Source organism: Uloborus diversus, chromosome 2, assembly GCF_026930045.1.
Source record: "Uloborus diversus isolate 005 chromosome 2, Udiv.v.3.1, whole genome shotgun sequence".
Classification (NCBI taxonomy): Eukaryota; Metazoa; Arthropoda; class Arachnida; order Araneae; family Uloboridae; genus Uloborus; species Uloborus diversus.
The window spans coordinates 148,705,480-148,722,545 of record NC_072732.1 but is presented as its reverse complement, the minus strand read 5'-3'; the positions used below and the strand labels follow the sequence as shown (position 1 = coordinate 148,722,545).

General features: G+C 32.3%; 1 protein-coding gene across 1 annotated transcript in view; it reads right to left on the bottom strand.

Annotated features, from left to right (window-relative positions):
- Window positions 1-14,892, bottom strand: part of LOC129217400 (uncharacterized) — a 108,495-nt gene extending 93,603 nt beyond the window's left edge. Inside the window, exon 1 of the mRNA XM_054851697.1 lies at window positions 14,586-14,892. Coding sequence (XP_054707672.1) covers window positions 14,586-14,765 — 180 coding nt within the window. The 5' untranslated portion in view covers window positions 14,766-14,892. The remainder of the gene's footprint in view (window positions 1-14,585) is intronic.
- Between the last annotated feature and the right edge of the window lie 2,174 nt (window positions 14,893-17,066).

The following is a 17,066-nucleotide window of genomic DNA, read 5'->3' as shown; positions in this document are numbered from 1 at the left end:
GCCTCCTGGTCACTGATATATACCTCAGATACATGTTGTATGATTTTAGATTTCTGGAAGAATGTTGTGATCAGTTGGGAATTTGGATATAAAGAGGACAACCAAGAGTACTTCCTCTCAATCAATAGCTATACCGAAGAATTTTGCCATCTGATCCGTCTTCGCAATATCACCGTCAACATCACCGAAAGCTCGGAGCGTATTTGTCTCGTTTTTCAACAGCTTTATCATTAGAGGATTTGTCAGCTGACTGTCATTAAGAAAAATGGAGAGAAACCTTCTTGTTTGACCGTCGTTTCAATTTTCTAACTAACGTTGATGTCCATATGGTTTATACAGTCGTCTCTTTTTGCCTAATAATTTTGTAGACTATAGGTATTTTCATTAACAACAAATTCAATTGAATTAAATCAATGTTATAAATTTCCTTAAACAGTATGTATAGTGCTGACTTTCTGCACGTCGTCAGCCCACCAATTCATACTGCATATATGTGATTTTGCAAATCTTTGTCCGATTCCTTGGTAAAGGGCTGTGTGTGTGTGTCCATAAATAATGTCACACTTTTTTTCAACATTTTTCCCCCTCCCCCTCTGCCACAAAGTTCGTTTTACAAGGTAATTTTCATAAACATATTCGTATTACAAAATGCTTGATGTCACACTTCTTACTCTTTTCTTCCTCCTTGTCACTAAGTCACAATTTCACGACTCCCCCCCCCCAATACACACCTTAAACATCATTTGTCTTGTAGTAATCAACAAATACTTCTTTATTGCACATCAGGATTGTCGAATTCATTGAAGAAAGAGGAAGTGCGCGATCCTTTGGAGTCAGTTTGAAATTTGTGAATGGCAAGTGTTCCATTTTTTGCCATGAAAGTGCGTGTTTGAAGCTCTGTAACTTTTCATTGGTTGAATAAAATATAGCAAAGTAGCATATCTAATTGAAGGAAATTTAAAACTCTACAACTTTGTCCTCGACAGTTTTCATGAATACTGATTCTGGGGAGCACTAGGAGCAAATGTTTGACAAAAATAGAGAATTTTTCCGAAAATCATCGATTTTTCATAACATATACCCGGAAAATTATTGGAAATTTGACAAATATGTGTAGAAACAGTTTCATAGTAACTATATTTAGCCTGAATTTTTATTTTAAAAGCATTTTTTCCACCGTTTCCGACATTTTCTCGAAAAACCCAAAATTTTCTTCCCCCCTCTCTCCCACCGTTAGCTCACCCCCCAGGGTCGGGGACTTTTATTATGTTTACTTACTAACTACCCCTAACAATATTCTGAAGTCAAAAATTATCGCATATTCCATGCACGCTACAATGTGTTCATTGACTGGACTATTGTCTTACCTTTTAAGATGTTTACTTTTCTGCGTCGTTACTTTTGTTTCATATCTTTTCATGCCTAAGTTCCTTCAAACCCTGAAACACGAGTCGGTCGTCCTTTGCAAATTTGTGTGATTTAAAGTATTTGCATTTTCTTCTCGTTTTCTGCACAAAGGTATTTTTTGCATTTTTTTTCCGGTTTATATTTATTTCCGTTTAAAAAGTTATGATTCATTTTCAAAAAAATCATCAAACCAATTCACTTTAAGCTGCTTATGAAAAAATAACTCGAAAATGAATGAAATCATTTTTGGTAGTTTGAGAACGCAGCGGCAACTGTGTGATTTGAAGAATTTATGCTTGTGTTTAACATTATTAAGAAGGGAAGCCCCGATTTGGTCAGTTAAAACGGTAGTCCTTAATGCATAATGTTTAAAAATATTGATACGAGTTCGGTGCAACTTCAAACTTTCTTTAAATGACGACACAGTTCTTGAGAAAACACAGGAGATGTATTTACAACTATGTACATGAAATGTAGTTAATAACTGTTAAATTAACCATAGCAACTAGGCAAATATCAATTAATACCGTGAACTCAACGCTAACACACGTATCCACATCGAAATACGCAATAACTCAGTGCAAAGGCTTCACAGAACAGAGCTAATACTCTCCAGCCAACGGCTGATACCAGACTGACTTTTTATTACGCTGCGGAGCCTATTAATAAATCCTTGAAAAGTTTCTACAATATTCCATTGAGAAATGTCGATTTCATTCTACCAAAATTTCTCGTATTTTCTTCTTATTCCATTCACAATGTATCAGTTACTATATACGTCATTCGAATGTAAGGGGGTTGTATATGCATTACAAGAAACTATTTACAGGTTAAATTACTACGATATTTTTAGATGAAAATTAATAGAACAAACGCCAAAATTAGTCAGATTACAACAAATTAATCATAAAAACAATTACTGTTTATAGAATTTGTAACAATATTATCCAATTCAGGGGGAAAATGTTTAATAACTTGGTGTTGATAGCTGAAACCATGAATATGTGCATACAATGCTAGAGAAAATATAAATATATGATAAGAGCAAGGTAATTAAAATATTATGAGTGAAGAATTTGCAAAGCACAAAGTTAGTACGATACGTTAGTTACTACTGCTCCTGTATTAAGACAGAATTTCTTAAGAAAGAACATCTAAGACTTATGTGAAATGACTCTTTAAAAAAAACCCCTTCTTATAAAAAAATATTTTTTTCTTCTAATAAAGGGTTTATCAAAACGTAACGACAAGCAAAAGAAGCTGCAACGCATATTGAAACATGTTTCACCCCTGCAGCATCAACTATCATTTTATGATGCTATTGTTCTTTTTCATTGGGGGAATTTTGCGGTAAACGGTTAGCTTCAGTTTACAACTTCCTTTTCTTATTTTCTACTTCACTATTTATTTCCGAAAATCTCAGTTTTAATTTAGAGATGTTAATAACATTGTGGAAATAAAAATGCTATTCACTAAATACTTTTTCCAAAAAGAAGAAAATAATTTTCAATGAAATGCATGCAATATTATAATGGTAATGCTAGTGATAAAAATAATAATAATAAATCAAGGTTGATTTTTTTTTGGCTTCAAAGTCGATTTTTGTCTTAAATATATAGCTTTTCATTTGCGTAGTAAAAAAAAAAAAAAAAAACTAGGTGCTAATAATTTTGATCAATATAACAGCAAAGCAAAATTTGTTTCAGTTGTCTTCATTGCTAACTTGCTTTTCCCCTAAGATTATTAAGTAAACGTTACTAAAAATACTCATTCCATCTATCACTCTTTGGACTGGAATGGTACACAGCTTAAATATTCCTATAATTTTCCGTGTTAAAACAAAGTGCTGCATTTTTTTAAAGGTTGATTAATTTGCTAAAATAATTTATTTGATAATATGCGTTTCTCCTTGAGCAGTAGGTAATTTATGGCTTTTTTTGAAGGAATATTATAATGTGATTATTAATTGCAAAATTACTGACCATTAGTCCATTTCACTACTATACACTTTTTATCACTGAGTCGGAGAAGCACCAATATTTTCCGCTTACTGCCTTGAACTGTCGTTACTCAGTGTTTAGGGTAAAAATGGAACAAATGGTACTGCAGGACTAAATAGAGAAGAAAATAGAAATTTTTTTCTTTTTTTCTTCCCTTCGCAAAGTGAATTTTACGCCCATTTCGAAGAAAACTTCAATAGTAACTAGTATTTACAAAATCGTGGACCATTTGTTTATCACAGTATATTTTTATTATTGATGAGGCAGAGAAGTACCAAAATATTTCCTGGTGGTACTTAAATTTATCTAGAGCTGTTTCTACGAAGTGTGTAAAATTAAAATGGGTCATATAGGAGTTCGGGATGGAGGAGAAGAACATTATCCGGAAATCAGATATTTAAGAGAGGTATACTCGCAGTCAACCTTCAAATAGATTACCATAAAACGGTTGATTCTGAAATCATATAAATCAGAAAAGCAGTTAAAGCGAAGTTCGACGGTAAGTATTTCAAGCCGAAAATTCCCACTAATTAAAGAAAAGATCAATTTAAGTAAATGAACTAAAACTTTTCATCTATAGAAATTTATAATAAAAGTGCCGAAGGCTTTGTGTGCCAAAAAGTTGTATGTTTCCAAAAAAATTAATTTTGAAAAAACATTCATATTATTTTAAAAAATGGGAAGTTTTACGTTCTAAATGTTCTTTAAATTTTAAAATTTTGTATCTGTAAATGTCCAAAAGAAAAAAAAAACACTACTTCAAATTTATATCAACATATTTTATGTTAAAATACATCTATAGACGCATTTACACGGTTTCTTAAACTTTCCCACGTGCTTTCTTTTCTCAAACCAAGGCTTCACTCGATGCGCGCCTTATCTCGATGCGCGATAAGACGCGTATCAGTGAAGCCTTGCTCAAACTAACGTTTAACTCTGAAAAATTGGTGTTTCGGCTTTCCATGAAAAATTGGTTTTACTTCATTGCCTTTAATGCAACTTTTAAAAGCATTCAAAAAAAAAAAAAAAAATATGTAGCAAACCCAAATATATTTAAATGCTTAACTGGAAAATTTAAACTATTGATTTGATTTTATAATAACTCCATATTAATTTAAATTTTTACAAAAATGACTGTCAACCGTTTCATAAAACTGCAAAGTAAATAGTTCTGCATACTTTTAATAAATTGTTGTTCAGAACCCCAGAATTGTTTCCTCAGACAATTGGCGAAACTTACGAAATTAAATTGAAAGTGTTATCGAAGACAGCTTTCAATTAATATATTCTTCATGCAAATCAATGAGTTCGGCATCGAAATATAAACGAAGCAAACACCTCTATTCAACGCTAAAACCGGATGAAATTGATAAAAGGAAAAATCAAATAATAAATGCAATTTACAAAATGATGTCCTTTAAAGATATAATTTAAAAAAAAAAATCGTCTTTGGACGCAAAAGTAGGGTATGCAGTAAAAACAACACTAGCACAGCTGGAAAACCTTTTTTTTGATAACGGTCGAGTAAATGTGGTTTGCAAGGAATTTTAAAGAACTCTTCGGCAAAAAAAAAAAAAAAAAAAAAAAAGAAAGAAAAGAAATCTTTGGAGAGATTTAAGGCGTGATCAAAATATTAAAAAAACAGTAATAGAAAATAAATAAAAGAAATTGCTGCCGGTTAGACAGATATATCTATTTGACCAGATGAAACCGGTTCTTTTGCAGATATATATAATTAGCTGATGTTGAGAACGTGTAGTAAAAGTGGTGTGAGTGGGGAATAAAGCATTGGCTATTTGAATTAGAATGTTAGTGGCAACATGGCAACAGTAACATAACTTGTTGGCAGCAGTAACCAAGGGCGCCCCGAACTGACATTTTTGGCTGGGCGAAAATTCTCATTTTGTCGAATGGAACCATTCGTGCCCATCCCCCCACCCCAAGTTCAATGGCGCAAATCCCCCCCCCCCCCCCAAAGTTTGCTATACCCTCTTTCCCTTTTATTTTTAGCTCTTTTTATATTTATTTATTTAAAATTTTTATTTATTTTTAATTATTACTTACTATTATTATTATTTTATTAGAAAAGTTTTGACCAATGACATACACATACACAAACAAACTAAGTAAATAAATAAAATAAAATATAAACAGAATAAAATAAAATAAATAATTTAAAATAAAAATATATCAATAAAAAAATTTGCATAAATAAATTTAAAAAAAAAAGTTCCCCTCAAATATTTTGATGGCACAACTTGCGCCATAATCTCCCCTTGTGACAACCCCTGAATAGAACTCCAAATCTTGCCAAATAAAACTCCAAATTTTGCTAAATAGAGCTCCAATTTCTGCCGAATTATGATGATTTTGCCGAATAAGGTAATCTTTGAGAGGTCACGATGACCTCCCGTGACTCCTCAGTGGCGCATCTCTGGCAGTAAAATAGCTCTTTCTAGTGTATATAAACTTGTTCCACTATCTTAACACGCTTTCTTGTTTGTAAATCGTAAAAACCGATTCGTGTGTGAACATTTTCCCTCAATACTGCGTTTATTCTATAAAATTAATCTTCAACATTCCGTGAGAAAATGGTTTCACTTTTCTGCCTTTAAGATCGGTTAAAAAAATATAAAAGTTACATGAGATTTTTCAACTGTCGCTGTTTTTGAAGCCAAAGACTATGTAATAATGTTTCTCAGCTTTCACCATGTACACAATATCGCCAATAAAATAATTTTTTAAAAACATTTTTTGATGCATAAAATAATCTACCAATTAAATTAGGCAAATCCATAAACAGCACAAAAACTTCCATTAATTTTCCTTTTTGCACAATTTCAAACAATCGCAAATTTTACTACTTATTTTGGAAACATTTCGGATGAAACCGTTTATCGCCATTTTATGGTGATCAAAAGTACCTCAGCATCTGGCTACAAAATCTCTGCAACGAAAATTAGTAACACAACGTTTTACGAAGTAAGGAAAAGGAACATTGTCGAAGGTATATCCCAAAACGATTCCCGCAAATTTGGTAATATTGCACCAAGAGCCCACAATGATTGAAATTTCCCAAAGTAACTACGGCAAGTACAAGGGGGCTCTCTCTCTGCTACAGTTTTTGAAACAGTTCGTACTTCAATTGCCTTACAGAGAAGGTTTTCGACTCCATGTTAAAAAAAAAAAATGTACTAACAGTTTATTCTTTTTAAACATGTGAAGATTAATTTCATATTTTGGAAATTCTTCAAATTTGTATATGCTTAAATGTCGTGCTTTCGTTTCTAAATGAATACTATTTTGTTCTTTATACTTACTGCTATTTTAGTTTTACGAGTAAGGGAGAAGCTTGATTTTTAATCACGTCAAAAAACTGTGGTTTAAATTCTTTCACTTAAAACAGAAAACAAATGCAAGTAACGATTGTTTCTCATAATTGTTACTGATCCAGGCAACGCCGGGTATTTTTGCTAGTATATATGTTCTTTTACAGGAAAGTTGGTTAAAAAAGATCGTATAAGTCAAAGTACAAGCTTTCTTAAAAAATTATAAATCTTTTAAAAATAAGTTTTACGTTTTTTTACGGTAAATCAACCAAAAAATAGATTATTTCATGACCTGATCCAAATTTACTATTTTCTAACATTTTAAAATGTAAATACGCTGTGCATTTAGTTTCTTTGAAATGTCGGTCGATTCGACCAAGAAAAAGCCTAAAATATGGATAAAACACCATAATTGAAAACAAAATTACATCAACGTTCTTTTTTTCCTTTTAATATACATTTTAGGATATTATAATTTCCCCCTTAATTTTCTTTAATGAGCCAGAAATCCTTCATTATTTGTATTTAATTTTTTAAGTCTTACGAATCAATTTTACTGTTAAAAGCTAATAAATAAATAAATAAATAAATAAATAAGAATAAAATAAAATACAAATGTGTTACTCAAAGTTTTTGATTAAACTATTATATAAGAAAACATTTCTTCACAAGGAAATTATTTTTTTCGTTTTCATTTTAGTGTAAGAATTGATTTTTTGATCTCATAATAGACGGTAATTCTGCTGAATTCATTTTGCTTACATCTATTTTAACCGGTTTGTCGGAAATTTAATATGTAATCCGGAAGTGGTAATGAAAAATTTCCGATTTTAAAAATAAGAATATTTATAACTTATAACGACAAAACTTATTTATTAGAACACTGTAGCAGATTGGAATATAGCCTATAAGAATATGATAGCTAATAAGAATATAGCTTATTAGAATCTTCTCTCTTAAATTGAGAAAGATACATTTCTTAATTTAAAATTAAAAACGATATTTTTGTTCAAATTTGTAACTGCTATTGAATTATTATTTTCTTGTTTTTTGAAATAAAAAAAGAAAAAACATTGCTTAAAAAAACAGTCATTTTTTTCTCTGAAACCAAATCAATTTATTATTTTTGAAAGCGCAAGCAACAAATACTTTATAAAACATATTAGGAACATTCATTAATTATAGTTGAAATTGCATTCAGTGTTGAATTTAAAAAATCAAATTCCATTTTATTTGAACGTAAAATCAAATTCCATTTTTCGACTAACCTTCTCATTAAAAAAAATAGAATAAATAATGATATTTATAGGCCAAAAAGTATGAAAAAAGATTAGATATTCTCTAAAATAATCCCGCAAACGTAATTTAAATAAATAAATAAATACTCTTTTATTTTAAATTTGATTTTTTTTTAAAGTTAGCTTTTGGGATAGAATCTATGTAGGGGAAACTGCTGTATCTACGGGCAAAATTTACTTTTCAATTTTTTTTCTGATCTCTATGAATGGATAATCGATCGGTAAAAATTTTCTGGCAGAATCTGCAGCTTATCATCTAATTTGGCAATTTTTGTCAGGTGAAAATTTCAAAGCCTTCAACTGCAAAAAATTGTTTTTAAAATTACTTTTTTTTGTCCGTGGGTACAACAACCAGTTCACTCCGCGGTCAGGGATCTTTGTAAAGAACTCCATACATTTCCATAAGCCATTTTATATTGAAATACTTCAAACATCCATTGAAAATAACATTAAACAAAGAATTCATCAGAACTCAGGCTTTGAAAATTACCCGAAGACCTAATGTTTTTTTTTTTTATCTCTAACCTTTTTTTACCTCATACCTTTTTTTATCATCCTTAATTTTTAACATCAGTAAACTCTTTAAAAAATATATTAACTCTTAAGAAAGCCTAATATGTTTTTAAACAAAAAATTGACTAGATACACATGACTAGTAAGGCCCTTGTTGTACCTATATAGTGACTTCAATGTTTATGAAAATTGAAAACTTTAATGAAATTTACCAATAAACTCAGTTTAGATTAACCCAACAAAAATCCAGAAAAGTCGACTTCAAATGAAAACAGCTGGGATTGACGGTCTGTAAAACCTACCGTGGGGGTAACTTCAACACTATATCTTCTAGCCCTACTTCAAATTCATCATCATTGTTAAAAGTAAATTTCGGACATTGATGACACGGCACCATTTTGAGGTACTTCACATCGTAAAAAGACTCAGGTGTGACCCAAGGACAATAAAAATTGCCGTCCGTCGGTACACATGGTTATGTATCCTTGCGTACAAAGGTATGCCATTTTGGTTTTGCAAGCGAGTCACATCGACAGGATCACAACTTCACGACATTAAAAATCAGAAACAACACCTTGAAAACATAGATCAACATGATACCTTCAACGATAATGAATAATGCAATCCACGACGTAGAAAAAAAAAAAAGAAAGTGTACAAGTTTTTTTTTTTTTTTGCTTTTAATCCCACTAAAATCGAAAAATTGCAATAAAATTTTACCTGTTCGTTTGTTGGGGGTGAAACTACCTGTGACACTGGAGAGGGCTGAGACACACACGTTGAACCCCCTATCCGATCTCTCGCGACAATACCCAGAATTTCCCGACCAACGTCCATAGGTACAACCGTCCGTGGATACAGCAGCTTACCCTATGCTATGCGTCCGTATGATTGTCTGCGCGTCTCCTGAATTTTGAGGAACTATTAAAGTGAAGCAACCTAAATTTGTTCTGAAGAGTGCACTTCCTCGTCGCCCCGAAACATGTACGTTTCGCAACTATCAGTTGAAATATGGGCCAAAATAAAAAAACGTTGAACTTAATGGTTTAAAAAGCTTTTTTCAAAAAACCTTCTGCAGGACAACGAAGTTTTATGTTCTACAGTTTGATCTGATTTTTTTTTTTTTTTTTTTTTTTTTTTGATCAATTCGAAAAGATTAAAACATCTACCTACATAAGCTCTACGAAAAACATAGTTTATTGATCCAGCAAGCTGGAATCATTTTCCACTCTTCATTGCTGTTTTAAGTGGCTGTACAAAGTATTGTTTTAGACATTTTCATATTTTTTAATTCCTTAATTATTTTATATATTGTTTCCCTAATTTGTATTTCTGTCGGTTCGTGAGATTTTCCTTATTCTTTTATCAAATTTCATTCTTTACCCTTATTTTTAAAGTTTATCGTTCAGGCTAATGAGAAAAAATAGACACACAGTCTAAAAATGTATCGCTTCTATCAACTTTATGATTTAAAATAAACTATTGGAAGAGGTCCTTTAATGGATACGTCAATTTTTCGATAGATATTGAATCGGGGCTTGGATTGTTCAATCGGTAGAGTGGACGGATTTCAACCGATAAGCTCCGGGATCGAGTCTCTGTTCCAGTGACCTGCAGGAATTTTGCATACAACATCTTAGGGGTTAAAATTAATGCAGCAGAATTCTCTTCACATTTTTACTCCTTGATGCAGCCTACAGTTCTTATGCAGCTAAATTTATTAAGCATACGGAACTATAACAGATTATGCATTTTGAAGTCATTTTCGTGTTCGGAAGTTATTGAGTCCGGTAATTTTCTACCTGGCAAATATGTAAATTTTTACTTAAGGTGTTTTTACGAGGTATTTCTACAATAGGGCTATAAATTTGGAGAGCGAATGCTTCGAGACGGTTTGTTAGTTTAATTTATTAAGTTGGCATTGGATGTGATTAGGTTTATGCCATTTCTGTGCTTACTGAACATTGCTTTACAACTTTCCCTATTAAACAGTTTTATAGTTAAACTTGTGCTTATACCTAATATAATAAGAAATTGAATTTAGTATGATTTACCCAAAATCTGTACTAATTTTATCGATAATAATTTTAGTTTACACAAAATACACATAAGTAACAATTTTGATTGGTTTAACCCTATAAAGTAAAATATTTGACATATTTTTACTAGAAGACTTGTCATGATTAATGCTACATAATCGGTATTGATTTACATGAAAGTAGACTCGTTTCATTCTGAACGAACTTCTTCCTACAAATGAAATAAATTTTATAAATATTTCCTACAGCTACCATAATTAAAGAGGGTGTTAAATGCGTTGTCAGTGATGATGAGTATGTAAAAACTGCTAACATTCCAAGCTATTTCGGCACGGGCGTCAACTTCTCTACATTCTTTTAGGTAGTTACGGTGGGAGCAGAGTAAAGAGTTAACATTTGTTAATTGATTTTCGGTGCTAAATGTTTTAGTTTGAAGCCTATATAAATTCTACCATGAATATAATACTTGTCCGTAAAGGTTACTCTTTTTTTGAAACAAAAAATATTATAAATTATTCTCAATAAACCTGGTGAACGAAAAGCCCTAACCAGACTTTTACTCGGGTAGGTTTTTACCAAATACGTTTCTCGCAAAATCTATATGATCAATTAAACTTGATTTTATTCATGCATTCGATTGATTTTTGTTGCAATAGGTTATTTAAAGAAAATGTAAAAGATGACGTATCTATTTCACGAAGAAAGAAAGCTGGTGTGTGCAGTTCATATCTTCCTTGTACCTCTATTAAATAAATCGATGTCTAATTGATAAGTCAAAAGAATAAATACGCGTACTCATATACGCAAAAATTTGGAATACGTGTAGCGAAACTCAATCAGCTTCTGTGTGCTACTTTTCGGTTTTCAAAGAGAATTAATAACAAACTCACCATTCGAAAACGCAGCGATCAATAGCGCCTAGAAATTAAATAAAATTTTCAAAATTCGGAAATTCTCAATCTACCGAATGGAACTACAAATTTGGCCGAATGATGATAATTTCGCCAAATAAAACTCCCAATTTCGCCGAATGATGATATTTTTGCAGAATAGAAAGACAAAATTTGACAAATAAGTTAAAGTTTGGGAGGTCACAGTGACCTCTCTTGACCTCCCAAAAGGGCGCCTATGGCAACAGTTAAAACACTGGTATTTGAGAATCGGGGAGTTGTGATTTCTTTTTATTTGACATCGCTGGATCCTGATTTAAAGTGAGTTAATGCAAGAAAATATTTAAAATTGTTTTTTGTCTATATTCAAATTTAAAAAGAACCATATAAGTTTTTTTTTATGTAAGTTTGAAATACGTAAATGAAAATGAATCAATACCTTTGTTGTAAAAAGTAACATCGAAAATAAAAAATAAAACAGCGTAACAAATGCACAAATTTGCAATAAGTTGCAAAAACTTTCTTTGGGTATTTCAAGGAACTTGGAGTTTAACAAGCTTTCAATGTAAAAAGTGGCAGCTCTTGGATGTAAACTCAACTGCGATCTTACGTTCAAAGCTCATACTATTTCGAGGGAAAAAAAGTTCTATGAAACTCCTCATAGCAGGTCTGTTATTAACTGAATTTTCTCACTTGATTACGCTGTTTTCCGATTGTTACAAGTCCTGATTTTTCAGTGGAGTTTTGAACTTCATTCATTTAAAAAAGTTAAAGGAGACCACTTTCATTCAACCACATTAAAAACGTTTCATCTAATCAGGAATATCATTTTAAGGTTAAAGTAATTACAGTTCGTTTTGTAAGATTTTTCTTGGTGACCGAGTTACAGCGAGGTAAGACATGACATCTGTTTGCCATTCCAAAAGCTGCAGGTTTGATTCCAACGTGGTAAAAAATTGGCTAGTTAAATTTTTAATTAAAAAAATGAAATACATTAGTTGACGTGACGGCAGAAAATTTCTTTAAAAAAAATCACTGAATATCGTTTTAAAAAACAATTTAGGTGCTGAAGGAAAAAAAAAAGAGGAGCTTACGTGATATAGTGCATTATTTCTAAATGGAAACATCTTATCTCTAAGTATAATATAGTCACAAACGAAAAGGAAACACAAAAATATTTTGAGTGTGTATAAAATGAAAGTTATATAAAAAGAAATAAAAATATAAAATAAATTAAGAAATTTAAAACAAGATAAGAGAGAAATATGCAATAAACATCATCGTTCAAATGAACGATTGTTCATTTTTTAGGAGATCGTACTGAGTCGTACTGGAGTCAGTCTTTTAAATCCGTTTGATCATGAACACCACATCCCTACAATATTTAGCCTTTTAATTGTAGCAGCATTATATTTATATTAATTAGGAACCAAAACTTTAGATCAAGGTTATCCAATTGGTTGACAGCGGGCCACGTGAACATCGTATCAAGAATGAACGCGGTACAAGAAATGAGAGTGGGGAGAAAGAAGCACCAGTTCCTCATCCTGATGATTCATTTTACTCTGATTTCACTACATTGTGTCTTCTGTAACGATTACATGACAATGAGCGTCACTGCACGGCTTACGATTCTTCGTACATCTCATTATTTGCTATTAACTTCTGAACTCAACAAAAACATAAGATATTGTATCGATAGGACTTGCAGACAATTAAAATCGTTTGAATCAAACCAGACTTCAATACATTATTTTTTTAACTAAAAGTTAATTTTCAACCTCATTAATGATATAATATTTTCATTAGTAAGCAAAACTTTTTGTAAAGTTTTTGTGCAAAATTTCAGTATCAGACAAATTGTCATGCTTGTTCACAAACTTGTTATTCTAATTGTAGTTTATTAAATAACAATCCAGTAGGAAAAATTCTGGCAGCGCTAATACAACAGTAATCAGTAGTAATCTATATAATAAACAATGTAATGTAAAGATCAAAATGATAAAAGAGAAACAAACGAAACGAGGTTTTAGAATAAGAGCAAAGCATTTGTGTTGCACACAATTTAAAATTTGAGGCTACGTAATTTATTCGATACCACTTTTCGAAAAATGACCCCAAAGTGGTCTATATTTCCTATTAATCCGTCAAAACCCCAAAAAATAGTCCTTTTCCTCACGTTTGTATAAAAGAATAAGTAAATAAAAATAAACTGCAAAAAAATTTTAAAATTTTAATTCGACCTTTTTTCAAAATTTGCATTGAATAACGCATCATCGTGATCATAGCTTGCTAGACGACAGACCGTTGTGGCTTTGGCCTTGATTAAAATATCAAACCAGGCTGTTCTCCTCTTGGCAGTGGGTCACCAATTTTCAATAATTATTACAAAGTTTACTCGAAGACTACAAACCCCTTTTTCTTAACCTGCAAACTATAAAACTGGATACATATTTTTCCCATGAGCTTTTTAGCTCTTAAGATCGTTCTGAAAGCTATAACCTGATTCATAGCTACCTGACATTTTTTTTATGTTTTCATGCCAAGGAAAGTGGTGCAGAGAATTTTCAATTTGAACAAGGCTTATTTGTCGAAAATGTTATTTGAATAGCTAAAAGCGCTGAAAACCTGGTTAAAGGTGTTCAAAACTAAGTTTACCTGGGGAAGATACCTACCCCGGTTTGCAGTTCTAGGGTTTGAAAAACATCTGTTCATGGTACGTTTTTTAAGTTACTAGAAAATCGCCCGCCAAGATATGACAGGTGAAAATTGCTTCTATATTTGAACGAAGCAATTGCCTATTTGGAGATATTTTTACAATGGAAATTTTAACCCCAACTCCAGTGGATAACCCCTAAACTCCAGTATATAGCATTTATTTTCGACTACTTTCCTAAAATGACAGCCCGGCCAATAAAATAGTTAAGTTACCGGATTCAGTTCAAAACCTTGTCACAATGAAGCATTTCCTTGCCATGACAAACATTGCCAAAACATATTATCAAATTATCATGCCGTGGCTCGAGTTTCATTGTTGGTGACGTCAGGAGCGTTACTCGATCATTTGGTATACATATATAAGGATTTTTTTGTTAAAAGAAGTACTCACGACTGCTACTGGTATGACGGTATGAACCTCAGTGGAGTAAGCGTTCAGAGACTTGAGCAATTCTCGAAGCTTGTAGTTTCTGCTGGACATAAGACCAAGGTCCGCGACGGTCAGGTCGCACCACAGAAGCACCACACATATCACCACGCACCCTAGGGTGGACATCCGGCACCATTCCATACAATGATCAGCAGTAATGATCCGGCCATAAAGTCATGCGTCCGGAAGCGCGATCCGGCAGAAGAGGAGCAGCAGCATCAAGGTGGGCAAAGCGTGTGGAGACCGAGAGCGCGAGTGACTGGTAGGAAGTCACATCTTTTGGCAAGAAAGATATGAAACTTCTTTTTTATTTTCCTATTCGTTCTCTTCGGAGAGGAAGATAAAAAGAAAAGTGGAAGTTGTGGAGTGGGTTGCCACGATGGAGAGTTGATCGCTGTGTTTTTGCACGATAATTGTCAGTCTCGATCACTTTCTCTTTTGGATACGGAGTGTTTTTCTGTTCTGTTGAAAATGCTGGTGGATACCGATTTACTCTATTTGTATTCGAAAATTTGAGCAACGGACAGGGAAGGAGCTCTCAATTAGAGGAGGTTACAGGAAGTCACTGTGACCTTCCAAAAATCCTTATTTTACAAATTTTGTCTTGTGGTTCGCCAAGTTTCAAGGCGTTATTGCAATATGAGTAGATAAGAACACAAAGAACAACTTTAGAATAATTTAAGCATCTAAAAAAAAAAAAAAAAATAAATAAAAAATAAATTTTTGTACCATTTGAACCATTTTGCACCCACTTTTGCTTACATTTTTGAACAATGCCTACTGTCTACTCTCGTATTGTCATGTTGTCTTCCTGAACATAAAATCTCAAAACTCTTCATTAACATGCAAAATGATCAACCAAATAAAAGATCCCGCTGGTTAAGTAGGCTGTGAAAGCGAGAACAATTTTTGAAAATGAAATGTTTTCCTTTGGGCAATAATATATAACCTTAAAAACAACGTTAAATTGCGAAAAAAAATTTTGAAAAAAAAATAGAACCGACTTCAAAATTGCTCTAAAAAGTGAAAAATAATTTTATTCTTTAAACACCATCGATAATGCTTTTAAACATAATTTTTGAAGTTGGCGCAAAAAGAAAACGTAAAATCCAGGGTAACCAGGGTAACCATGCTTCGTTCATACTTTTTTTCAGAAAAGCATCCAAAGTTACGAACGAAACATTTATATCGTTATTCAAATTTGCTGTCATCAATGCATAATGTATGTGATAGTGAAGAAACTGGGCCTGGTTAAATTTATAGTTGTATTTGAGTTATGGCTGTGAATGATTTTATCCATCGTTTTTGCGCCAACTTCAAAAATTATGTTTAAAAGCATTATCGATGGTGTTTAAAGAATAAAATTATTTTTCACTTTTTAGAGCAATTTTGAAGTCGGTTCTATTTTTTTTTTAAATTTTTTTTATTTCATTCTTTTTAGTGTAAATGTAGGTATTTCAGAAATAGTAAGAAGTTACCATCACGAAACTTCACATTTTTTTCTTAAAAATGCTCCATACTAAAAAAAAAAAAAAAAAAAACTCTTGACACGCGTTAAACTTTAAGCGGTTAGCACTAAAAACTTATCTTTGTTAATCTCTGGAAATCATGCGTAGTTAATTTAATTATAACCATTTAAGTATTGCTGTTTTCCTAACTAATTTACGTTCCACAGCATCTAAGTTGCTCATGATGCAATCCTGTATTTTCTTACTTAGCCCCGATCATCAGTTATCGGCATAGACGATAACGATAAAAATACTACAGAGTAGTTGAGGCAAACCTAATGGTAGCATTGTGAAGGCTAAGCAGATCCTAATCACTGCATCACCTCGCTTCCAGGTTAGGTTTACCCCTACTATGGAGCAATAGCACTGAAGAAAGGAAGATTTTGATAATTCACATAGGGTTACTATAAATCAGCAGGGTTACGAAAATAAAATTATTTACGCCAAAAATGAGGCGACAGCGCCAGATTCCTCATTATCGAAGTATCCCTTGAAGAAATTTAATGCTTGCTTCAGAGAAGCCTTCATTCAAAATTATCATTACAATTACTATTAATATTACTGTTATATGGCACCAAACTTTTATAACAATGAGTTTCATATTGTCGCGTAGATGAAGATAGCGAAGACAATGTGAAAGCCAAATGAAGCGAATACTCGTTAGTCTCAACTCGAGATCTTTATTCAGAACCACGAATGAACGTTACATCTCCTTATATACAACTTGAGAAAGTGCTGGAACTTTCCCGACTTGGAAAGATACAGAAATTAATAGAACAGTCGAGAAAATACGGGAAACAGTAGAAACGAAAATTTAGTAAAATTCACTTTGTCCTAGTCGGGATTTGAACCCGGGTCGCTCCTGTGGGAGGCGAGAATTCTACCACTGAGCCACCGTTTTCCACGGATGAATAGTGCGAACTTCGCTACAATA